The following is a 19,713-nucleotide window of genomic DNA, read 5'->3' on the forward strand; positions in this document are numbered from 1 at the left end:
ATTATTTTTATTTTTTACTTTTTAAGGGCTAAAAAGTAACAAAATAATCCAGAAAAACAATGGCTTTGTCAAAAGATACAAAAACATACGTTTTATACTCCACAACACTCCTGGAAAAAGTGGAAGAGGGGGTACTGTGAAAAGTACAGTCCTGTAAGAAGGAACTTTTGTTCAAATTTTAAAAAAAAAAAAAAAACTTTTCTTTTCGGTATCCGATCGAGACTTTATCGGCAAATTCTCAAAATCAGGTGACTCGGACTCAGGTGCAAAAATATGCGATTGGGACATCCCTAGTATTTATTCAGATACAATTAGATCTAGATTTTATGTGAAATTTATTTTGAACAGTTGTCGTACATGTATTTTAATTTTTTTTAATCCAACATTGTTTAAAAGCTTTTAGATAGTTTATTTTAATAAATGTGTCAATAACTTTCAGTGGCTGTAAGAGAATTTAAGGCATTTTAGGAACCATTTTAACAGATCAAAGATTATTTTAGTTACTTTTAGGGACTATTTCAGCAAATGTAAGTAGTTAGGTCACTTTTAAGAAGTATTTCAGTACATCTAGGAGTAAATAGAAAAGCATTTAAGTGTGTTTAGGACACTTTTAGGGAGTATGGTGGTAGAGTAAGATAACTTTTAAGAAGTATTTGTCAACATCTAGGACTATGTAAATGTGTTTTTTAGGTCGTTATGGGGATGTTTGCTCAATAGATAAATTAATAGTTGAAAAAAGTGTTTTAATTAATTTAAATGCGTTTAAGGTGTTTGGGAGGATACTTGATTTTCTACGGTCTCTGGATATGGTAGATGAGCGCAGCGTCAATGTCTGTACCTGTGCATGGGTCTTGACTAGGTGGCTATGCAACTGGATGTGCTCAGGGATGTCCACAGACTTGGCTCCGACATACTGTAGGAGTGGGACGGGGACACCTGTGTCCCAGGAGGTGACTCGGGCCTGAGGCTCCACCAGATCCCCCCAGCGGCCCTGCAGGTTGGTGGGCGGAGGGCTGTACACGGTCATGTTGGCCAGCTTGTCGTTGAGGAAGGCATAGTACTCAGTTTTGATCCGGCTGCACTCGGCCTCCGTCATCAAGCCCTCGGAGATGAGCTGTTCCGAGTAGGAGTCAGGGACACTTTTACGGGAGCTGCCGAAAAAGCAGCAGTGGGATTTTTAGTCATATTTTACAAGGAACATACTCAAGAAATAGAACTTTGTAGTGCCTTTTATGCAAAGAGTCAGATTGTTGGATTGGTCTTCGAAAGGGGTGGAGAATTCTAGTAAATTGCTAAGGGATATTCGATTGGAAGTTGAAGTTTGGAAATATAGTGGGCAGCCATTCAAGTCACAAAGCTCCTACTTGTCATGGCAAGAAAAGTAGACTAACACTTAGGGCCATATTCTTCCATTTGCACTTGGGTGAATTTTTTAACGCATCTGACTTTTGCACTTTCAACGTTCTGCGATTCTCCCATTCAGACTTCGGACACACCCACCAATCATAAATCAGCAAACCGCACACAGCGACCAAAGAGGCGTGAATTATTGAAATCTAAGGAATCCTTCAAGTACTGGTTTTCTGGAGACGTGGATGCTATACAAATCCATTCGGATATGTCACTCTTTATATGTAAAATCACCTCTCGTAGCGGGTCACGATAACTGAAATTGGTTCTTTCAGGAGTAAAAAAATAAAAGACCATGTCATGTCATATCAGACATACATTCAACAACCAGGAACTGAAATGGAAAGAAATGGTACGATGGTACCTTAATTTATAAGTATTAATTTACTATAATGACCGAGCTGGTATCCCAGTTACATGTATATCAAATTGTTGTTTCCAGTGTATCTCAAGCTCATTCACTCTCCAAATTTTGTCTCACAACACTAAGCCAAATAAAGCAAACGGGCCGTGCGGATCACCCATAAGATCGGGTTTTTGGATCACACGCATAATTTGTTTATTCAATCAAAGCTGCTAAAATTTAACGATCTTGTAAAGTATAATACTTCAATAATCCTCTATAAAGCATTCAATAAATTATTACCAATTAAATTGCAAAACTTTTTTACAATGAAAGAGAGAACTCATAACTTGAGAGGTAATGGAGACTTCAAAATACCAAAAATTCGAACAACTCGTAAAAGTTTTTGTGTGTCTGTGTGTGGAGTGAAACTTTGGAATTATCTGGGAATGCAACACAAGCAATGCCAAACTATCTACAAATTTAAAAGGTTATACAAACTTATGGTCTGGTCACAGTATACTGATATAAGGTCTTAATTACATCAATAAATTGTCTTGGTATGAGTGCTGGTTGTTTCTTACCATTGCTGGTATATTGTCCGTGACCGTTGTTGGTATAGTTATTGTTGCCATTTATAATTTGTTGTCCTGTGTGTGTGGCTTTTACCATTGTTGGTATGGTTTTACTTTCATTTACCATGTTGGTATGAAATTGTTTTTGGTTTGGGTGTTACCTGTGGTAACTTCATCACAAGGGACAAAATTTGTTACAAAAATGTGTATGTGCAAAACTGTTTGGACTGATTTTTTGGTGGCCCATATTTTTTTTGAAGGAAGTAGCAAGAATTTTTTGTTCTTAAATAGATAAGAATATGGGTGGGATTAAATAGGTTTTCTTCTTCCCACTCCTTTTCAGGCATGTAGTTGATGTTACAATGTTACTTAGCTTTGCTGCTCTTTTTGTTACTTGATTATATGAGCTGTATACATTTGTTGTCTTGACAAGGAATAATGGCCTGAAATAAACTAATGAAAAAAGAAAAAAAAAAGTGACAGCTTTAAGAAAAACTCTGAAAAACATGTACTCAGAAGTCAATGTATTTCGAAAATAATGCATGACTGACCGTATGATCTTGTACATGGCCGGGTTGGTGAAAAAAGGCTCGTCCAATTCGTTGTGGCCCCACTGACGGTAGCAGATGAGGTCCAGAATGACATCTTTCCTAAAGCGCCGCTGGTACTCAACAGCAAGGCGAGTGGCCCGCACCACCTCCTCAGCGTCGTCTCCATTCACGTGGATCACGGCGCAATTCACCATCTTACCTGACATCGGTAGATGATATGTAAGTGACGCAGACAAATTTCCCCCTTCATCACATTTAACCGTTGGCAGCTTTCCAACATTGCAGATTTTGAAGTAGTGCTGTAACGATTAACCGATTAATTCAAGTAATTCGATTACAAAAAAGCTTCAAATCGAGCATTCCCTCATCAACCTTAACATGCACGTTTTTTTTCCTTAGATCAGTGGTCCCCAACCACCAGGCTGCGGACCAGCACCGGTCCGTGGCGCATTTGCTACCGGGCCGCAGAAAAACATAATTTATTAACGACTGCAATCTAGCCTGTGGCTCTTGACATATCAATATCCCTGTCTATTCTATCGACAAATCCGAGTAAAGATTTAGTTCGTCATCTAGTGGTTGGCTGCAATTACTAGGGTGTTTGCACACCTATAGCAGCCCAGCGCCAGTCAGTGTAAACAGTAACATTAGCTGCTGTTGGCTGTGCGCAGCGACATCTTTGGAAAGCTTTTTTACAGGGAAAAGGACACATGCTGAGCCAGAAAAGGAGCCTACAACCAAGTCCATTCTACATAATATAAGGCTGAAAGCTCGCAAACGAGGCAACAAAAGCGAACGCACTGAGAGCATAACTCATGGCGAACCATATTGCTAAAGCTAAGAAACCTTTCACGAATGGAGAAGAACTCATTATGCTTGCGACCCACGGATATTTGCCGACAAGTTTTAGGATAGGCCGCTGTTAAAAAAAAAAAAAGGTTGATTCAGTGTATGGTGAGTGACATTTCCCCTGCACTTCAAGTTGTTTTGTGCCTCGATGTGTTATTTTATATTGACTGTCATTTTCTGCCATGCATTGCCGATCCGTGAAAAATAGGCCCACATTACACAGGTCCGTGGTGCAAAAAAGGTTGGGGAACACTGCCTTGGATGATAAAATGAGGGTTCACCGTTCTCTAAAAATTAGAAGAAAAAAAAAAAAAAGAAAAAAAAAAGCACTTTTAAAAAACAACCAATACAGCAGTGTACGAATGCTGAACCACGATGTAACAGGAGAACACTGTGATCATAAAATTCAATCTGTTATAAAGAGATTAGTTGACTGACCGACATCGCTGCAGTACAAAGAGGATCTCCCCCGCTCGGACGGCGTGGTATATCCCACTTGATTGTTGACTATGAGGTGAATGCTCCCACCTACTCTGTAGTGAGGAAGGTTGGAGAGGGTCAATGTTTCTGGAACGATCCCCTGACCAGGGAAAGAGCCGTCGCCATGGACCTGTGCGCAGAAAAAAAAAAAAAAATCCAACTTGAGGTACGACTGTGACCTCTTCATGGAAAATTACGATATTTCTGTATCTTCTAACATAAAAATACATCTCAAATGTGACTGACCCAAAACTGATAAGGAATATCTTTGTACTCAATGACTCAGATGAGGTAAAATAAATAAAAAAGATTGAATAAATAATGGGCAGTAACTAGCTGACATTTAGGTTATACTTAAATTCATGTAAAATTTTTACAATAAATGAACTCATTCTTTTTTTGTATGTTTAATTAAACAAACGTTTGCAAAATAGAAAAACACAATATTTAAAAGTATGTTGTTTTAATTCATTACTACTTCTGTACTTTCTCATTTCAGGCATTAAAATGGGTCATGGGTTAAAAGGGTGAGAAGAGTGTGGATGAAATATGTTTCGGTAGGGCTGTCCCAAACAACAGAAAAAATGTGACTATTGCGCATGCGCACATTGCGATGGCGATGTTCAAACGGTATATGGTGCAGGCTTAGCCAATAGCATTTACTAGTGCGAAAGAATGGAATGTAAACAGATTCAGAACACTGACTTCGCCTTTCCAACATTATTCAAAACAATTCTTATAAAAAAAAAAAAGGTCTAGCATTATTATTATTGTATACTACTATATACTGTATAATGGTATTATAACGTTAATTGCCAATCATTTTTTAAAAGGGTGTCATACACTAACATTTTCTTAGTGTAAAATGTGAATTCTGTAGTATTACAGTATTTACTTATTATAGTATTAATTCTAAAGTATGTGGGATTAACTCCAGAAATCGCTATTTATATGACAGACATGCTTTTGTTTTGAAATGAACACTGGAAGTACGTTCGCTAAACCGCTAACAACTTTACACTCCGCAAAAAGTACTTTTCGTCTTTGCTTGTGGTGTCACAATAGATTTTTTTTTTCGTTTGCAAATGCTGTTAGTCAGATATTTTTCATGTTTGAAGTGTCGCCTTTTAACCGCAAGTTTGCGTTTTGGAAAATACTGCCAATGTTTTATAGCAGACTAAAGTGTCTTTTTTCCCCATTAGTCTCAGTGTAGCAATGCTAACGTTTACAGTGTTTAATATAGATGTGTTTCTTTATTTTGTATGTGTGAACTGTAATTCTACAGCGTGATGTTGACCAATAAACATCAGGACAAAACAACTGGAGTCTCATATGTCATCTACACGCACGCACGCACAAATGTATCCACGCACGCGGTGATAAAACGCAGCCGTGAAAATTACCGCTGTAATTTTTATTTACCTTGCGATAAATGGACTCATTGCATATCGCGACAGACTTAGCGACTTAAATAAAACATGTCGTTAGTTAGTTAGATGGACTTACGGACCCCCCTAAAAATTTTCTCCTCAGATCTACGCAGTTCACCCTTTTTGACTTCAAAACGGCGAATTTCGCCAAAAGGTGAGTGATTTTCATGCCTGTCATTTACAAGAAATCAACTAAGCAATTAAGGTAATCAGATAATGGATGAAAATGACTTACAAAAATAGTAGTGCTACGTTATCTTTTTTCTAATATAAATGTTTTTGAACCTGTATCACATTTCAATTTTAACTACCATACATAAGGAATAAAATCGTTTTCATATATCTAAAAATGTACAAAAAACAGGTATAAAATGTTAAGTAATCATAAAAGGTGGCAGACATGTTTTTGTAAATGATAAAATTAAATAACTAAGCAATAAAACTATAAAAAAGTGTTGTCTGTTGACTGTTAGTTGCACCCTGGCTTAGTGCTTAGTTGGCTTAAACCTTAGTAGGCAGTGCCAAACTTTCCCCTGTAAAGTTCAAGTCCTGCCTCCCAACCTGCAAACAGATGACTTGGTCCCCTGGCTGGGCGTGCTCGTCAGGCGAATAGTCGCCCTCTTTCCTGAGCTGCTGCCTGGCCCGCGTCTTGCCTTGAGCCACAGGGTTGATGGCCTCGAGATGCGACGGGTTGGGCAGCATAGTAACGTGAAGCGGGGTCCCTGACCCATAGTCCAACTCCACCGAGGACGTCAAGTGAGACAGGACGTCCCCGATGGCGGGTGACGTTTCGGGAAACTCGCTGAGGCCACGCATTTTACGGAACATTAGCTGCAAGTTGAGAGACATGTGGATGAAAAGTTTAGATCAACAGATTTCAAAAGGCCCATAAATAAATGTAATACTATAGTGTACATTCTTCATTTGACTGTATTATTACCTCTGGTGGGAACTTGAGCAAACCCACGAGGAGGTTGAGTCTTCCTCGGTGCGGCATGCCGATCACGATATCGGTGACACCACTCTGGGACGACTGGTGGAAAAGCTCATGGAAGAAGCCCATCACGCTCTCCGCTCCTTCTCCACCGTAACGTTTCACCGTGGAAAATTTGGTGGCCAAGAAGTGGTCAAATTCCTACAGTGAAAAACAGAAGTGTACTTCCTACTCCTTCTTGTATCAAAGCAGGATTGCCATTTTTATTAAACCTCCTCAGTTGACTTGCTGACTGCCCTTTAACCCTGGATCCTAACGAGAGAAAAATAAAACTTGATACTTGATAGCCTTGTTTAGCTGCTCAAAGAGGGCAGGTGCTCTTGCTAATGGCTGCGTCAACCCACACACGCTGATGGGTGTCAAGAAAAGTCTGCGTGACGGGACAATTTGCTTCTGTCAATGCATCTTTTCAGTTTCGGGAATGCAATTTTGGTGGAAAAAAGCATTTTGAATCGAAACCACATATTTAGTCACATTTCAGACGATGAATTTTCGGTGCATCTCTAGTAAAATGGAATATTCTGCACCTCGCCCTGTATTCCATGGACTGTTGGATTTCCGCTGCGTTGGAATCAGCGAAAAATTCCACAATCGCGGAGTCCCCAACCACCAGGTCGAGGACTGGTAACGGTCCATGGCGCATTTGTTACCAGTCCCCACAGAAATAATTCTGGCCTGTGCCTCTTGACACACCAATCTGCCAGTTTATTTTATAGATATAATAAAACTGTATAGTGTTGTCATAGAAATCCATTGGAGCTAGTATCTAACATCTATTTTTTGTATCCAAGTGCTCGTCCTCGATAATGACGTATGACGTAGGCGCGTCAGATTTGTTCTCAGAAATAATAAGCCCACACGCTAACGAAGATGACTGAAAAACAGACATCTTTGGACAGCTTTTTTACAGGAAAAGGCCACTGACGAGACAGAAGAGGACCCTACAACCTTAAAGAAAACAAAAACTTCTTTTAACAGATAATACCAAGAATCAAGCGCCAAATGAGCTCTTCAAAATTGTGGGGAAAAGCTAGCAAACGAGGCAATGAAGCCTTTAAAGCTGCTTTGGCACATAGCGACTAAGCATCAACAAAAGCGATACAATGACAGCATCATACCTCTTTGCGAACTGTATTGCTAAAGCCAAGAAACCTTTCACGTTTGGAGAAGAACTTATTATGCCTGCAACCAAGGATATTTGCTGTCAAGTTTTAGGAAAGGCCACTTAAAAAATAAAAAAAAAACACTGATATACAGCATATATTTTATGAATGAACACGATTAGAAATTAATAAAATGTTGTCTTGTGTTTTAAATCAGCCAATATTTTTGCTAGAGAATTAAATTTGATCTGTAAATTAACTGGCCCAAAAATACGAAACCTTTGCAGTATATTGTTTTCAGGTAAGATTGATCCGTTTTCAAGTTTGGGTATGTCAAAAGTACCATTGATTTTTGCATAAAAAATTTTGAAAATGAGTCAATTCTGACCCCAACACAATACGAGGGTTAATAGTAACAAAACAGATAAAAACTGAAATACACTCTGGTTATGGGCCCCCAATAAAACTATAGTCTTTTTAAATTTCATAGTATATAATTGGCAGCCATCCCAGTTGAAATGGATTGGACATATTACAGCATTAATGAGTTAAATGAGTGCCTTATAAGCCCAGAGTGTGGGTCCGACCTGAGATTCCAGCATGAGCTTTGCTAGTGTTCTCCTCTCATCTGTGGAGAAGGTGGTTGTCTTGAGCTCTTCAAAGCGGTCAGCCATCCATTCCCTTTCTTCAGCGCTGCTCAGCTGAGTGGTCTCCACTGACAGGTGTCTACAGTAGGTCTCCTCTAGATAGGCTCGAACCTCCTCAACTGAAGCCTCCACCTTGCCTAAGTGGCGCAGCCCTGCACAAAGGTGGAGATTGCAACACCTGCATGAGTGTGTGAAGGCAAAAAAAATCTGATTTCCAATTTTTTTTTTTTTTTCCCTTCTGCAAAATGGAATCAGAAATCACATTGACACATTGCACTGCAATAAAAATATTTTGTTATAATTATGTAAGAACAAAACTGTTACTCAACATTAATGAAATGTCCTTGAAGATGTAAACAATATCTTGCGTACAGTATACAGGACACTAGGTAGGTTGCCTGGCTTTAATTTTGGAAAAAAGCCATGTCTGTAGTACAAACAATAGATGTCAGCAGGCAACAGAAGAGATGGTTTGAAGCTACCTGTATACTAATTGACGAAAAGGTCAACTGGTCAACTGATTTTCTTTTTCTATTCAAAAATGCTCAAATTTCCTAAATGAACACATACATGACCGTATGTAATGTATGTGTCGAGGAAGAATTTCTGAATCCATCAGAGACAGATAATAAAGAATTCTATTCAATTTTAATAAAGTGCTTCTTGTAAACATTATTCTAGCAATGGACATTTTGTGTTAAAATGTGTTTAAAATTGTCATTTCATGGGTCCACGATGAGTTGAGAGTAACTGATTTGTGTGAAGTGTGAACTTTTTGGAATTCATAGTGAGAAACCTGAAGTGTTGAGCTGTCCACTCAAGGTGCCTGTAAGCATGCTTATCTCAGGAACACTGTCCACCACAGGCTTTTGGGGAAGCAGGGGGTTAATCTTAGCCAGCTTGTGTCCATGTGCTCGGTATGCCTCCACCAGACGCGCCAGGCCATGATCTGAAAATGGAAAAATAAAAAAATGAAAAAGGGCTTGGGTCTCCAGCTGACTGCAACACTGACAACAAAGAACAACTTCGGGGAGTCCCAGCCCGAAAAAAAGCTGAAGGGTAGACCCTGTGCTCAAATATGAGAAAAAAAGTAAGGTTTGTAACAAGCATTTTGATACTGATGGCTTCGACTTCTTTTACTTCATCATCGTGAGACACAGGAGGCGAAATCAGAATTGTTGTCTTCCAACATCTAGCTGTTGTGGGAATTTAACAGTAACATAGCATCATGTAAGAGTGATCATGTCTACAATATGGATTTTTTTATTTTATTTAGATGTGCTTTTTTCCGCTACTTTAAATTTTGCTGCTGTATCGGATTGGTACTCTGCATCACCAGATTCTCAAAATCAGGTGACTCAGACTCAAACTTGGGTGCAAAAATATGTCACCCCGAAAGCCTCGTGAGGATAAGAGACTCGGTGTTCTGCAATTCCTTCCCACACGGCGAGACGTCCTACACAATGCTCTGTGCACTCGCGCAAGCATCCGAACGCAAGCGCACGTTGGTTAAAAGCGGTGAGTACTCAATACTTTTGTTTTTATTGAGTATTTTTACGACAATTTCCTTGCCTCAAAAAAAAACTTTTGCATGTATTTTTCTCCCGTAATTTTAACCATTGTGTTTTCTTGTGGTAGCTTTAAAGCAGTGTTGATCTGTTGACCATATTAGTCACGTAGCATATTTAAACCATATTATTTGATATAACTACATTTAGGTATTTTCGTATGGCATTTTTTAGTAGGTTCTGCCTGTATGCATCTAAAACAAGTTGAAAATGTATGGTAGTACTTTGGGTGTCAAATTCGCTTCTTGTAGGACGTTTCATGGATGTAGGACATTTTAGCAAAACACCGGTAGATGAATGAATGAAGTCCGCAACAGTGCAAAAAAGGAAAATTGTTTATTTTCCCATTCAGAAAAGCTTTTCTGTTTCATAGTTGTATCGTAGAATCTCGTGGATTTCTTTTCTAACCAATGCATTGATACAGTGGTATGAAAAAGTATCTAAACCTTTTGGAATTTCTCACATTTCTGCATAAAATCACCATCAAATGTTATCTGATCTTTGTCAAAATCACACAGATGTAAAAACAGTGTCTGCTTTAACTAAAACCACCCAAACATTTATAGGTTTTCATATTTTAATGAGGATAGCATGCAAACAATGACAGAAGGGTGGAAAATAAGTAAGTGAACCCTCTGCCTAAGGAGACTTAAAGAGCAATTGAAACCAATTTTACCAAACAATTGAAGTCAGGTGTGTGCCCAATCATTGATGAGTGGTTTAAAGCTGCCATGCCTACTATAAAGCACACACCTGATAATAATTGTCTTGATGAGAAGCATTGTCTGCTGTGCATCATGGCTCGATCAAAAGAGCTATCTGAAGACTTACGATCAAGGATTGTTGATTTGTATCAAGCTGGGAAAGTATACAAAACCATCTCTAATAGTCTGGATGTTCATCAATCAACAGTCAGAGAAGTTGTCTACAAATGGAGAGAGTTTGGCACTGTTGCTTCTCTCCCAAGGAGTGGGCGTCCACCAAAGATGACGTCATGAGTTCAGCGCAGAATACTCAGAGAGGTAAAAAAGAACCCTTGAGTGTCTGCTAAACACTTACAGAAATCACTGGCACAGTCCAATATCTCTGTGCACACATCAACTATATGTAAAACTATGGCCAAGAATGGTGTTCATGGGCGGACTCCACGGAGAAAGCCACCGCTGTCTAAAAACAACATTGTTGCTCGTTGAGTGTTTAAAAAAAAAAAAAAAGACACGAGGACACTCCAAAGAAGTTTTGGCAAAACATATTGTCGACTGATGAAACCAAAGTTGATTGTTTGGGAGTAACACACAACGTCATGTGTAGTAAATTGTAACAGCAAAGAATGAATTCAAAGGTTTATCAGGATGATCAGGAAAACCTGAGGCCGTCTGTCAGATAGTTAAAGCTACAAAGAGGATGGATGCTGCAACAAGACAGTGATCCAAAATCACGAAGTGAATCAACTTCAGAATAGTTTCAGAAGAACAAAATACACGTTCTGGATTGGCCAAGTCAAAGTCCAGACTTGCGCCCCATTGAGATGCTGTAGTGTAACCTAAAGACAGCGATTCAATGCCAGACATCCCAGGAGTCTGACTGAACTACTAAGCCTGTCGCAATATGCAATAATTCCATTTATCGCACGATAAATAAAAATGAAGGCGGTAATTTTTCCGCTGCGATTTATCGCCTCGCGTGCACGTGCGTGCGCGCATGCGGTAGACATGCTGTTAAAAGTTTGGATTGTTTGTTACCAACTGCTCAGAATGAATCTTCATTCCAGGTCCGGCAAAAAATAGCGCCGGAGCCAATTGTTCCCATATAGCCTATTGTTCAACGTATGCCTGCCGCGCCAGTGCTCCGAATTGACTGCGGACCATCTCCGGCGTGCCGGTGATGTTGACGTGTGGACGCTCCCGTCAGGGGTGACATTTCACGCGGGGCAGCTATTTTTCGGCACAACACCGGATATTTTGGTGGCAAATTAAGAGCGCTGTGCTTCAAACTCGTCCTGTTTATGAAAGTCGATTGTCATATGCAGTAATGAGCAGACGTGACTTCTGTGGCATTTGCTAACTTTTTTAATGCGCGCACACACTAGATATCATGAAATAGCTAACTAGATGTGCTATGTTCCATGCCATTGGCTACGTGAGCCCAGAGTGATTATGGGACACGTAGTCCATATACTACATCGATGAATTATAAACATAAACCGCCATGACTGAATGGAAGTTAAGAAGGCCAAATCAATCCATACCAGTGGCTTTAGATAATGCTGCAAATATTGTTAATTCAGTACGTGACACAGTTGGATTCGGACCACAAATAGGATGTCTTGCTCATGTAGTAAACCTAGCTGCTAAGAGAGCTGTAGCAATCAACAGTGTGCCCCGCCTCACTTTACAAACAGTAAAGATTGTTCTCAGCACTTTTATACTAAATTTCTTCAGATCAGTAAGAAGTAAGCACATAGATATTGAAGGGGAAAAGATATCGTCATCGCACACACCATATAATTGTTTGCATTAGTCTAACACATATATAGTCTAACACATACATATGGTACAGGTTCTCGTAGGCACCGTCTAACTGGTTGCATTACTCTAACACACATAATATAATTAATCAGGAAATAGTATCATTTTCATATTTACGGTAGGACTACACTACTAATATAAAATAAATAGCACACCATAGTTTAATGAGAAGAAATAGAAGAGATACACAATGCCGTCTTATCACAAGATTGACGCACCAACTCTTGCAATCAGCTCTCCCAGCAAACTCCAAGAACAAAGCGCCTTGTCCTAAAACAAGTACAACCAGCCCGGACAGCAAAGTTGATAGCGGGCGTCCCAATCCGCGCACGAACCTAACCCGCCCGAAACCGGCCACAGAGGGGATGACCCAAAAGCAACGCTCAGAAACGCCTTCGACAAGGCCCGCCTCAGCAAAGACTTTAAAAAGACTGGACACTGAGATAAGACAGATTTTTGCTGCTCGGAAACATGTAGCCTTGTTTTGGATCCAGAATTGTCCCTCCGTCTTCCCTTTTTGCCTTGTTTTTACCATTGTCGACGAATAAATTGTCAACCTGTTTTCGGTGAGTGTTCTTCAAGCTTTTGAAACATGGAGTCAGTACAAAGGGTTAAAATAAGAGGACGCGCGAAGTTCTGCCTTCACGGTCGGCGCGCGGAGGCAGCGTCAGCCGAGCGGCACTTGTTTTGGCTGGTGCTGTTCCCGGGTGCGTCTGGGCCGGGGGGGCGAATTTCAACAATATTATGCACTAAAACGCATGTTTATATGATGGCAATTTAATTTTTGCTCATTTGCAAAAAACAAAAAAAGAAATAAAACATGCAGTTGTTATTTTTTTTTTCAGAGCATTAAATGTATTGAATCGGATCGAAAATCGTGTCCCCCGTATTGAAAATACTGTGACTTAACTGTATCGTTGCATCCCTATGGAACACCATTGCTGAAGCTTTGAGGGGAAACGTTTTCATTTGCCTAAATGCTTAAGTTATTAACTGCAATTGTATTATTTTTTTCTTGAAAAACACATTTTATTTATTCTGTGTTTCTGTGCGGAATTAATATTGTTGTCTTTTACTTTAGAGCAGACATGTCCAAAGTCCAGCCCGGGGGCCAAATGCGGCCCGCGGTCAAATTTCATCCGGCCCCCAGCCTCTGTCATAAGATCAATAACGTCTGGCCCGCACACAGACTTAATAAATTGGTCAGCAGTACTGCAACCAGCATATGAAGTAGCTTACACACGAAATTCTGCTCCTCATTTACCCACTAAAATGTAGCAGCACTTTAACCCTTATTGCCAAATATATCACATTTGATACACCTAAAATTTCATTATTTTGAGACGAATTTAGAATTTTGACATTTCTTCTTGAAAAAAAAAATGATGGATGCAATTCAACACATGCATCTGCAGGTTCCATGAGAAAACAAAACATGATTTAGCAACGGTTATAGATATTAGAGCGCTTATTACACATATTCATTTTGACTTTTCTTTTTACAAATTTGATTGAAAAAAGGTTTCATTAGGACCTTATTTTTCCAATTTTGGGATTCTTTGATAATTACTTCATGTTGCAGGTATTTAAGGGCTAAGTAACATTACCCATGTGACCCATTACTTCCATTTTCTAAAATGGCGACAATCAACAAAAAAAAGTAAGTTGACTGTGACGGCCGACGCTTCAAGGATAGGTGGAAATTGGACTATTTCTTCACTAAAATACACAACAACTGTGCGTGCCTCATTTGCAAAGAGACAGTCGCTGTTTTTAAAGATTTCAATGTGAGACGATATTACCAAACAACACACGCCGACATGTAGGGAAGAAACACAGCGAGAAATTGAAGCAACTTGAAGCTAGTTTAATTTCACAGTAGCAGTATTTCGCAAGAGCCCGAGAGTCGAAAGAGGATGCCACAAAGGCTCGCTGTGAGATTGTTGAAATTATTCATTAAAAAAAATAATAAAGCAAATGTGACACATTGAATGGCTTGCTAAAATATGCTTAAATATATTGTTCTACATCAGTGCTTCTCAATTATTTTCTGTTACGCCCCCCCAAGGAAGACGTAAATGTTTCGCGCCCCCCCAACTCTCTGCCGCCACTGTAAATAGTATCATTTGTCTATAATATTACTATTATAAGTACGCCTCAGCCTAACATTGTGTCCTTTTTTTCTATTAAAGAAAAAAAGTAACATAGATCAACTTATAATAAAGTATAGCTTTATTAACATTGTTTTGCTTGTAACAGAAAAGACTTAACGCGTATCAATTTGCCTGAAGTAAAATAAATAAATAAATAAAAAAGTCACATCCAAACTGTAAAAATACACTCAAGGTACATTTTTGACCATTTGATACTGAAAAATAAAATGTAATTAAATCAGTAAATAATAACAAATTCAAATTGATTAGAAACATTTACTTTTCAAGACAACATGCCAAAAAATTTGACCGAAAAAAACAAAACTGAATAGAAGGGGGGGGGGGGGGGGGGGAGTGTCTTTGGACAGAAGGAAAGTTTTTATTTTCGCTGATTCACCACAGTGCTCACTGGTTTACTGATATAACACTGACAAAGCGGGACGATTGTGACAATTGGGAATATTCGGCACGTTTTCGCTGAAAAACAATCAAGCGGCTTATCAATGAGATTGAGGTCTAATGTCTTTAAGTGGCGTCTTAACTGATTTGGCTTCAGACTCTCCGCTATAATCATTTTTAGACTCAGCAAACAGTGGTCTTTCCTCATTTCCCACTATATTAAAAGTCAAAGCCAAAAGGCAAACGGCCCGAAAAAAGCGCATTCTCGGCGGCCGAGGGAGAACCGTAGGTGAGGGCGGTGGTCGTGACGATCCCAAGCCGAAAACGGCACTTCTCGGCCGGACACGTGAGAACCAGAGAAGACAGTGGGTCGCAGCGTGAGTCCAGCTCTACATGAGTCTCTTCCGTGTGCTCTTGCTTACCTTCAAAAATACTGCACGCACTTTGAAAATGAGAGCGCCACTGCCACCCACGGAGTGGACGTGCAAGTACATTTTATTCTAGTACGGCAAAAAAAAAAAAAAGCATGTTCCCCGAGGTCACTCGCGCCACCCCTGGCATCGCTCTGCGCCCCCCTGGGGGGGCGCGCCCCACCATTTGAGAAGTACTGTTCTACATAAAGAATGTCAGCCAAGGTCGGCCCCCCACATTTTTAACGCACCAAATCTGGCCCCCTTTGCAAAAAGTTTGGACACCCCTGCTTTAGAGGCATGGTCTATTGTTTTTAGTTGTGATTTCTTATTGCGTTTAAATGGGTCTACCTGATCTATTAATATATACTGTATTCTCACTGTGTTATTGTAAATTGGTTTAAAAAAATGAGCGGGGGGCCGCAATAATATCGTATATCGCAATAATTTATGAGATAAATTATCGCACACTAAAATTTGTTATCGCGACAGGCCTATGAACTACAGCAGTTTTGTAGAGAAGAATGGGCCACGATTGGTCCTGATCGATGTGCCAGACTGATCTGCAGCTGGTTAAAGTTATCGCTGCCAAAGGGGGGCACAAAATAAAAAATATGATAGTTCACTTACTTATTTTTCCCCCTTCTGTAATTGTTTGCATTGTATTCTCAAAAAAATATGAAAACCTATTAATGTTAGGGTTGTTTTAGTTAAAGCAGACACCATTTTATCATCTGTGTGATTTTTTTCGAATGGAATTTTATTGTCATCATCATCGGTATCATTAACAATCATTTCAATTACAAAATATGATTATGATTTTCCCAAAGGAACCAAAGAAGACGACAAAGGCGGACGAGATAAAGCATATGTTTATCAGTTTCCCGTCCCCCATACAACTAAAGACGCACATTCAGGCATGGAACATACATCAAAACTGTAAAATAACACAGTCAACAATCTGGGTTCGGTAACTAAGCGTCCAGTCAAGCATCTCTATTAATTTTTGGGCGTACAAGGTTATGACTTTGTCATGTCCCTGACATTTTTGCATCTGTTTGCTGTGGAACAATTTTGTTGTGGCTATGTGTGTGACATGTTATCACAGCTGGTGTGAGTAGCGACTCAAAATGCTTTTCTTATAAGTCTCTTAGAAGGATACATTGCTGAGGTGTACATGGTGGCAACAATTGGTGCACACAAGGTCACTGTAACAGTTTCAGTTTCATTTTGACAAAGATCAGATCACATCTGATAGTGATTTTATGCAGAAATGTGAGAAATTTCAAAAGGTACAGATACTTTTTCATACCACTGTAACTGTTGTATCGCAATGACAATAAAAGCCATTCTGATTCTGATATTGTGACATCATTGATCATGAGCCTCTTATCGCAAATCGTATCGTACCCGGAGGTTTCCACCCCTACCAACCACTATGCCAGCCTCCCGACCAGAAGGTACGTCTTCCCTAAATTACAAAAGTGACAGGAAGCATGGTGGCAGACGTAAGTATGAAAGTTAAATGGAAAAGTGTTTTGAAATTCTGCCAGTAAAATAGCCCGTGGCAGTCGCTGACCTTCATTTAAACTCACGATGCAGTCGCTCAGCAACTTATCCTCCCTGCGAGTCTGTTTTGGTCGGTATCCGTAGACGCCTCTTTCGGTGTGGTAACAGCAGACGTTGGCCCGGCGAAACACGTCGAGCGGCAGCCTTTTCGCGTAGTATTTCAGCAATAGAGTCGCCGACATAGTTTTAAAAGAAGTGCAAAAACAAGTGTAACATTTGGGTGTAGATTACTTAAGAAGGACGGGCGCCATACTGCCGAGTGGCACGCGCGAAGGAGGAGGAGACGATTATGGACTTTGATTGGGCGACGACGCCGGGGAGAAGCTGATTCGCTGACAGCGGTCGTACTTCCGGTTTCACCAAAATTTTCCCCGTGGAAATCATAGTAGAGTTTCGCATAACTTTTACACATTCATCAAATTTAATATATTCGGTGAATTTATGCCATGCTCAAATTCTATTTAATAGGCTTATCTCTCCCACGACTATCGCGCACGGACCCGTGATGACGTAAGGCCAACAGGTGGCAAACGAGAAGTGATGCATTCAAGTACTCCTGAATAAAGCGGATATTTATAATATTTTATGGTAGCTTTGCATGGACTGTAATGCAATGTAATGTCAGTTTTTTTAGTAAAACTATTTCATTTTATTCTGTCAGCATACATAATAAATATCAGATTGAAAGCCGTACCTTCAACAAAAGGTGCAGTTTACACACAACTATCCGTGTTGTTAATCTTACTTTAAAACTGTTATTAATTAAAAATTACTTGTCCCAAAAAGTAATTTAGTAACTCAGATACCTCATTGTAAGAGTAATCAGTTACTCATCAAAGTAACAGACATTGCTTTTCATGTTCTACACGTTATTACATTATATATTCTATAACATCTTTCACATCAAAGAAATTTATAATAACTGATTGAAGAAGAAAATCACTAATCTATACAGTATTTTAGAGCATTTTGTATTTTTTCGGATCAAATATATTAGTCTATTAAGAAAACACAAATGTAAACTAATCCTTAACAAGTGCAAATCTCTGAAAATGTCTTTGGCCTACTGCACAGTAAGCAGAACACTATCCTTAAATATTCCATAAAGTAACAATATTAAATACTGAAAATAATTCAAGATTGAGAACAGTACCTTTGAAATTCCCGGGCCCATCGCCAATATTTCTGTCTTGTTGTGTTTTCCAAAGCATGCAGTGAGCAGGGCATGATCCGCCCACCAAGCCAATCATCATCGCGTTTGCAATGGCATCACCACCCCCTTCCCTCCTCCCCCTTCCTGCTCTGCTCTCTCCCAGGCAGCTGATGTGTGACAAAATCAGACTACTCGCACTTCATTCAACCAAATTGTAGTAAAACGCCCCTTCACATCCTCAGTAACGGTAACGTTGTTGCAAAGACAGGAAAAAATCAGATTACTCACTACTGAAAAAAATAACGCTGTTGTACTCTAACACCGTTATTAACAACACTGACAACTATCAACCTCTATCCATGAATAGCTGAAATAATGTTGTTTAACCGAAAAAACACATAATTTCATTTTTCTGATGTGTTATAGGGGAGAAAAACATGAATAGATCAGTATTTCCAGGAAGTGGACGCCCGACATGGGGTCAGACATTTTATCAATTTTGGCAGTAACATACAGTGGGGTAAATAAGTATTAAGTCAACCACTTATTGTGCAAGTTCTCCCACTTGAAAATATTAGAGAGGCCTGTAATTGTCAACATGGGTAAACCTCAACCATGAGAAACAGAATGTGGGGGAAAAAAACAGAAAATCACATTGTTTGATTTTTAAAGAATTTATTTGCAAATCATGGTGGAAAATAAGTATTTGGTCAATACCAAAAGTTCATCTCAATACTTTGTTATGTACCCTTTGTTGGCAATAACGGAGGCCAAACGTTTTCTTTAACTCTTCACAAGCTTTTCACACTGTTGATGGTATTTTGGCCCATTCCTCCATGCAGATCTCCCTTATCGAGCAGTGATGCTTATGTGCTGTCATTGGGCAACACGGACTTTCAACTCCCTCCTCACCCCGTGGCGTCAAAATGATAACAAGAACAGTGAGCAAAAATCCCAGAACCACACGGGGGGACCTAGTGAATGACCTACAGAGAGCTGGGACCACAGTAACAAAGGCTACTATCAGTAACACATTGCGCCGTCAGGGACTCAAATTCTGCACTGCCAGACGTGTCCCCCTGCTGAAGAAAGTACACATTCAGGCCCGTCTGCGGTTCGCTAGAGAGCATTTGGATGATCCAGAGGAGCACTGGGAGAATGTGTTATGGTCAGATGAAACCAAAATACAACTTCTTGGTAGAAACACAGGTTCTCGTGTTTGGAGGAAAAAGAATACTGAATTGCACCATACCCACTGTGAAGCATGGGGGTGGAAACATCATGGTTTGGGGCTGTTTTTCTGCAAAGGAACCAGGACAACTGATCTGTGTAAAGGAAAGAATGAGTGGGGCCATGTATCGAGAGATTTTGAGTCAAAATCTCCTTCCATCAACAAGGGCATTGAAGATGAGACGTGGCTGGGTCTTTCAGCATGACAATGATCCCAAACACACAGCCAGGGGCAACAAAGGAGTGGCTTCGTAAGAAGCATTACAAGGTCCAGGAGTGGCCTAGCCAGTCTCCAGATCTCAACCCCATAGAAAATCTGAG

At 39.7% G+C, this 19,713-nt stretch overlaps 1 protein-coding gene across 3 annotated transcripts in view; it reads right to left on the minus strand.

Moving 5' to 3' along the window:
- dhtkd1 (dehydrogenase E1 and transketolase domain containing 1) overlaps positions 1-18,255 on the minus strand; it is a 34,940-nt gene extending 16,685 nt beyond the window's left edge. Inside the window, exons 1-8 of one of the 3 annotated variants that reach the window (XM_057835649.1) lie at positions 18,163-18,255; positions 9,179-9,331; positions 8,323-8,534; positions 6,579-6,773; positions 6,200-6,469; positions 4,167-4,338; positions 2,880-3,078; positions 839-1,151 (exon numbers count right to left, since the gene is read on the minus strand). In XM_057835649.1, the coding sequence (XP_057691632.1) occupies positions 839-1,151; positions 2,880-3,078; positions 4,167-4,338; positions 6,200-6,469; positions 6,579-6,773; positions 8,323-8,534; positions 9,179-9,331; positions 18,163-18,220 (1,572 nt within the window). In that variant the 5' untranslated portion in view covers positions 18,221-18,255. Of the gene's footprint in view, positions 1-838; positions 1,152-2,879; positions 3,079-4,166; positions 4,339-6,199; positions 6,470-6,578; positions 6,774-8,322; positions 8,535-9,178; positions 9,332-17,019; positions 17,293-18,162 lie in introns of those variants that run through there. The other 2 variants (XM_057835648.1, XM_057835650.1) reach the window with 2 other exon arrangements.
- Between the last annotated feature and the right edge of the window lie 1,458 nt (positions 18,256-19,713).

The sequence above is a fragment of the Corythoichthys intestinalis genome, chromosome 5 (genome assembly GCF_030265065.1).
Source record: "Corythoichthys intestinalis isolate RoL2023-P3 chromosome 5, ASM3026506v1, whole genome shotgun sequence".
Taxonomy (NCBI): domain Eukaryota; kingdom Metazoa; phylum Chordata; class Actinopteri; order Syngnathiformes; family Syngnathidae; genus Corythoichthys; species Corythoichthys intestinalis.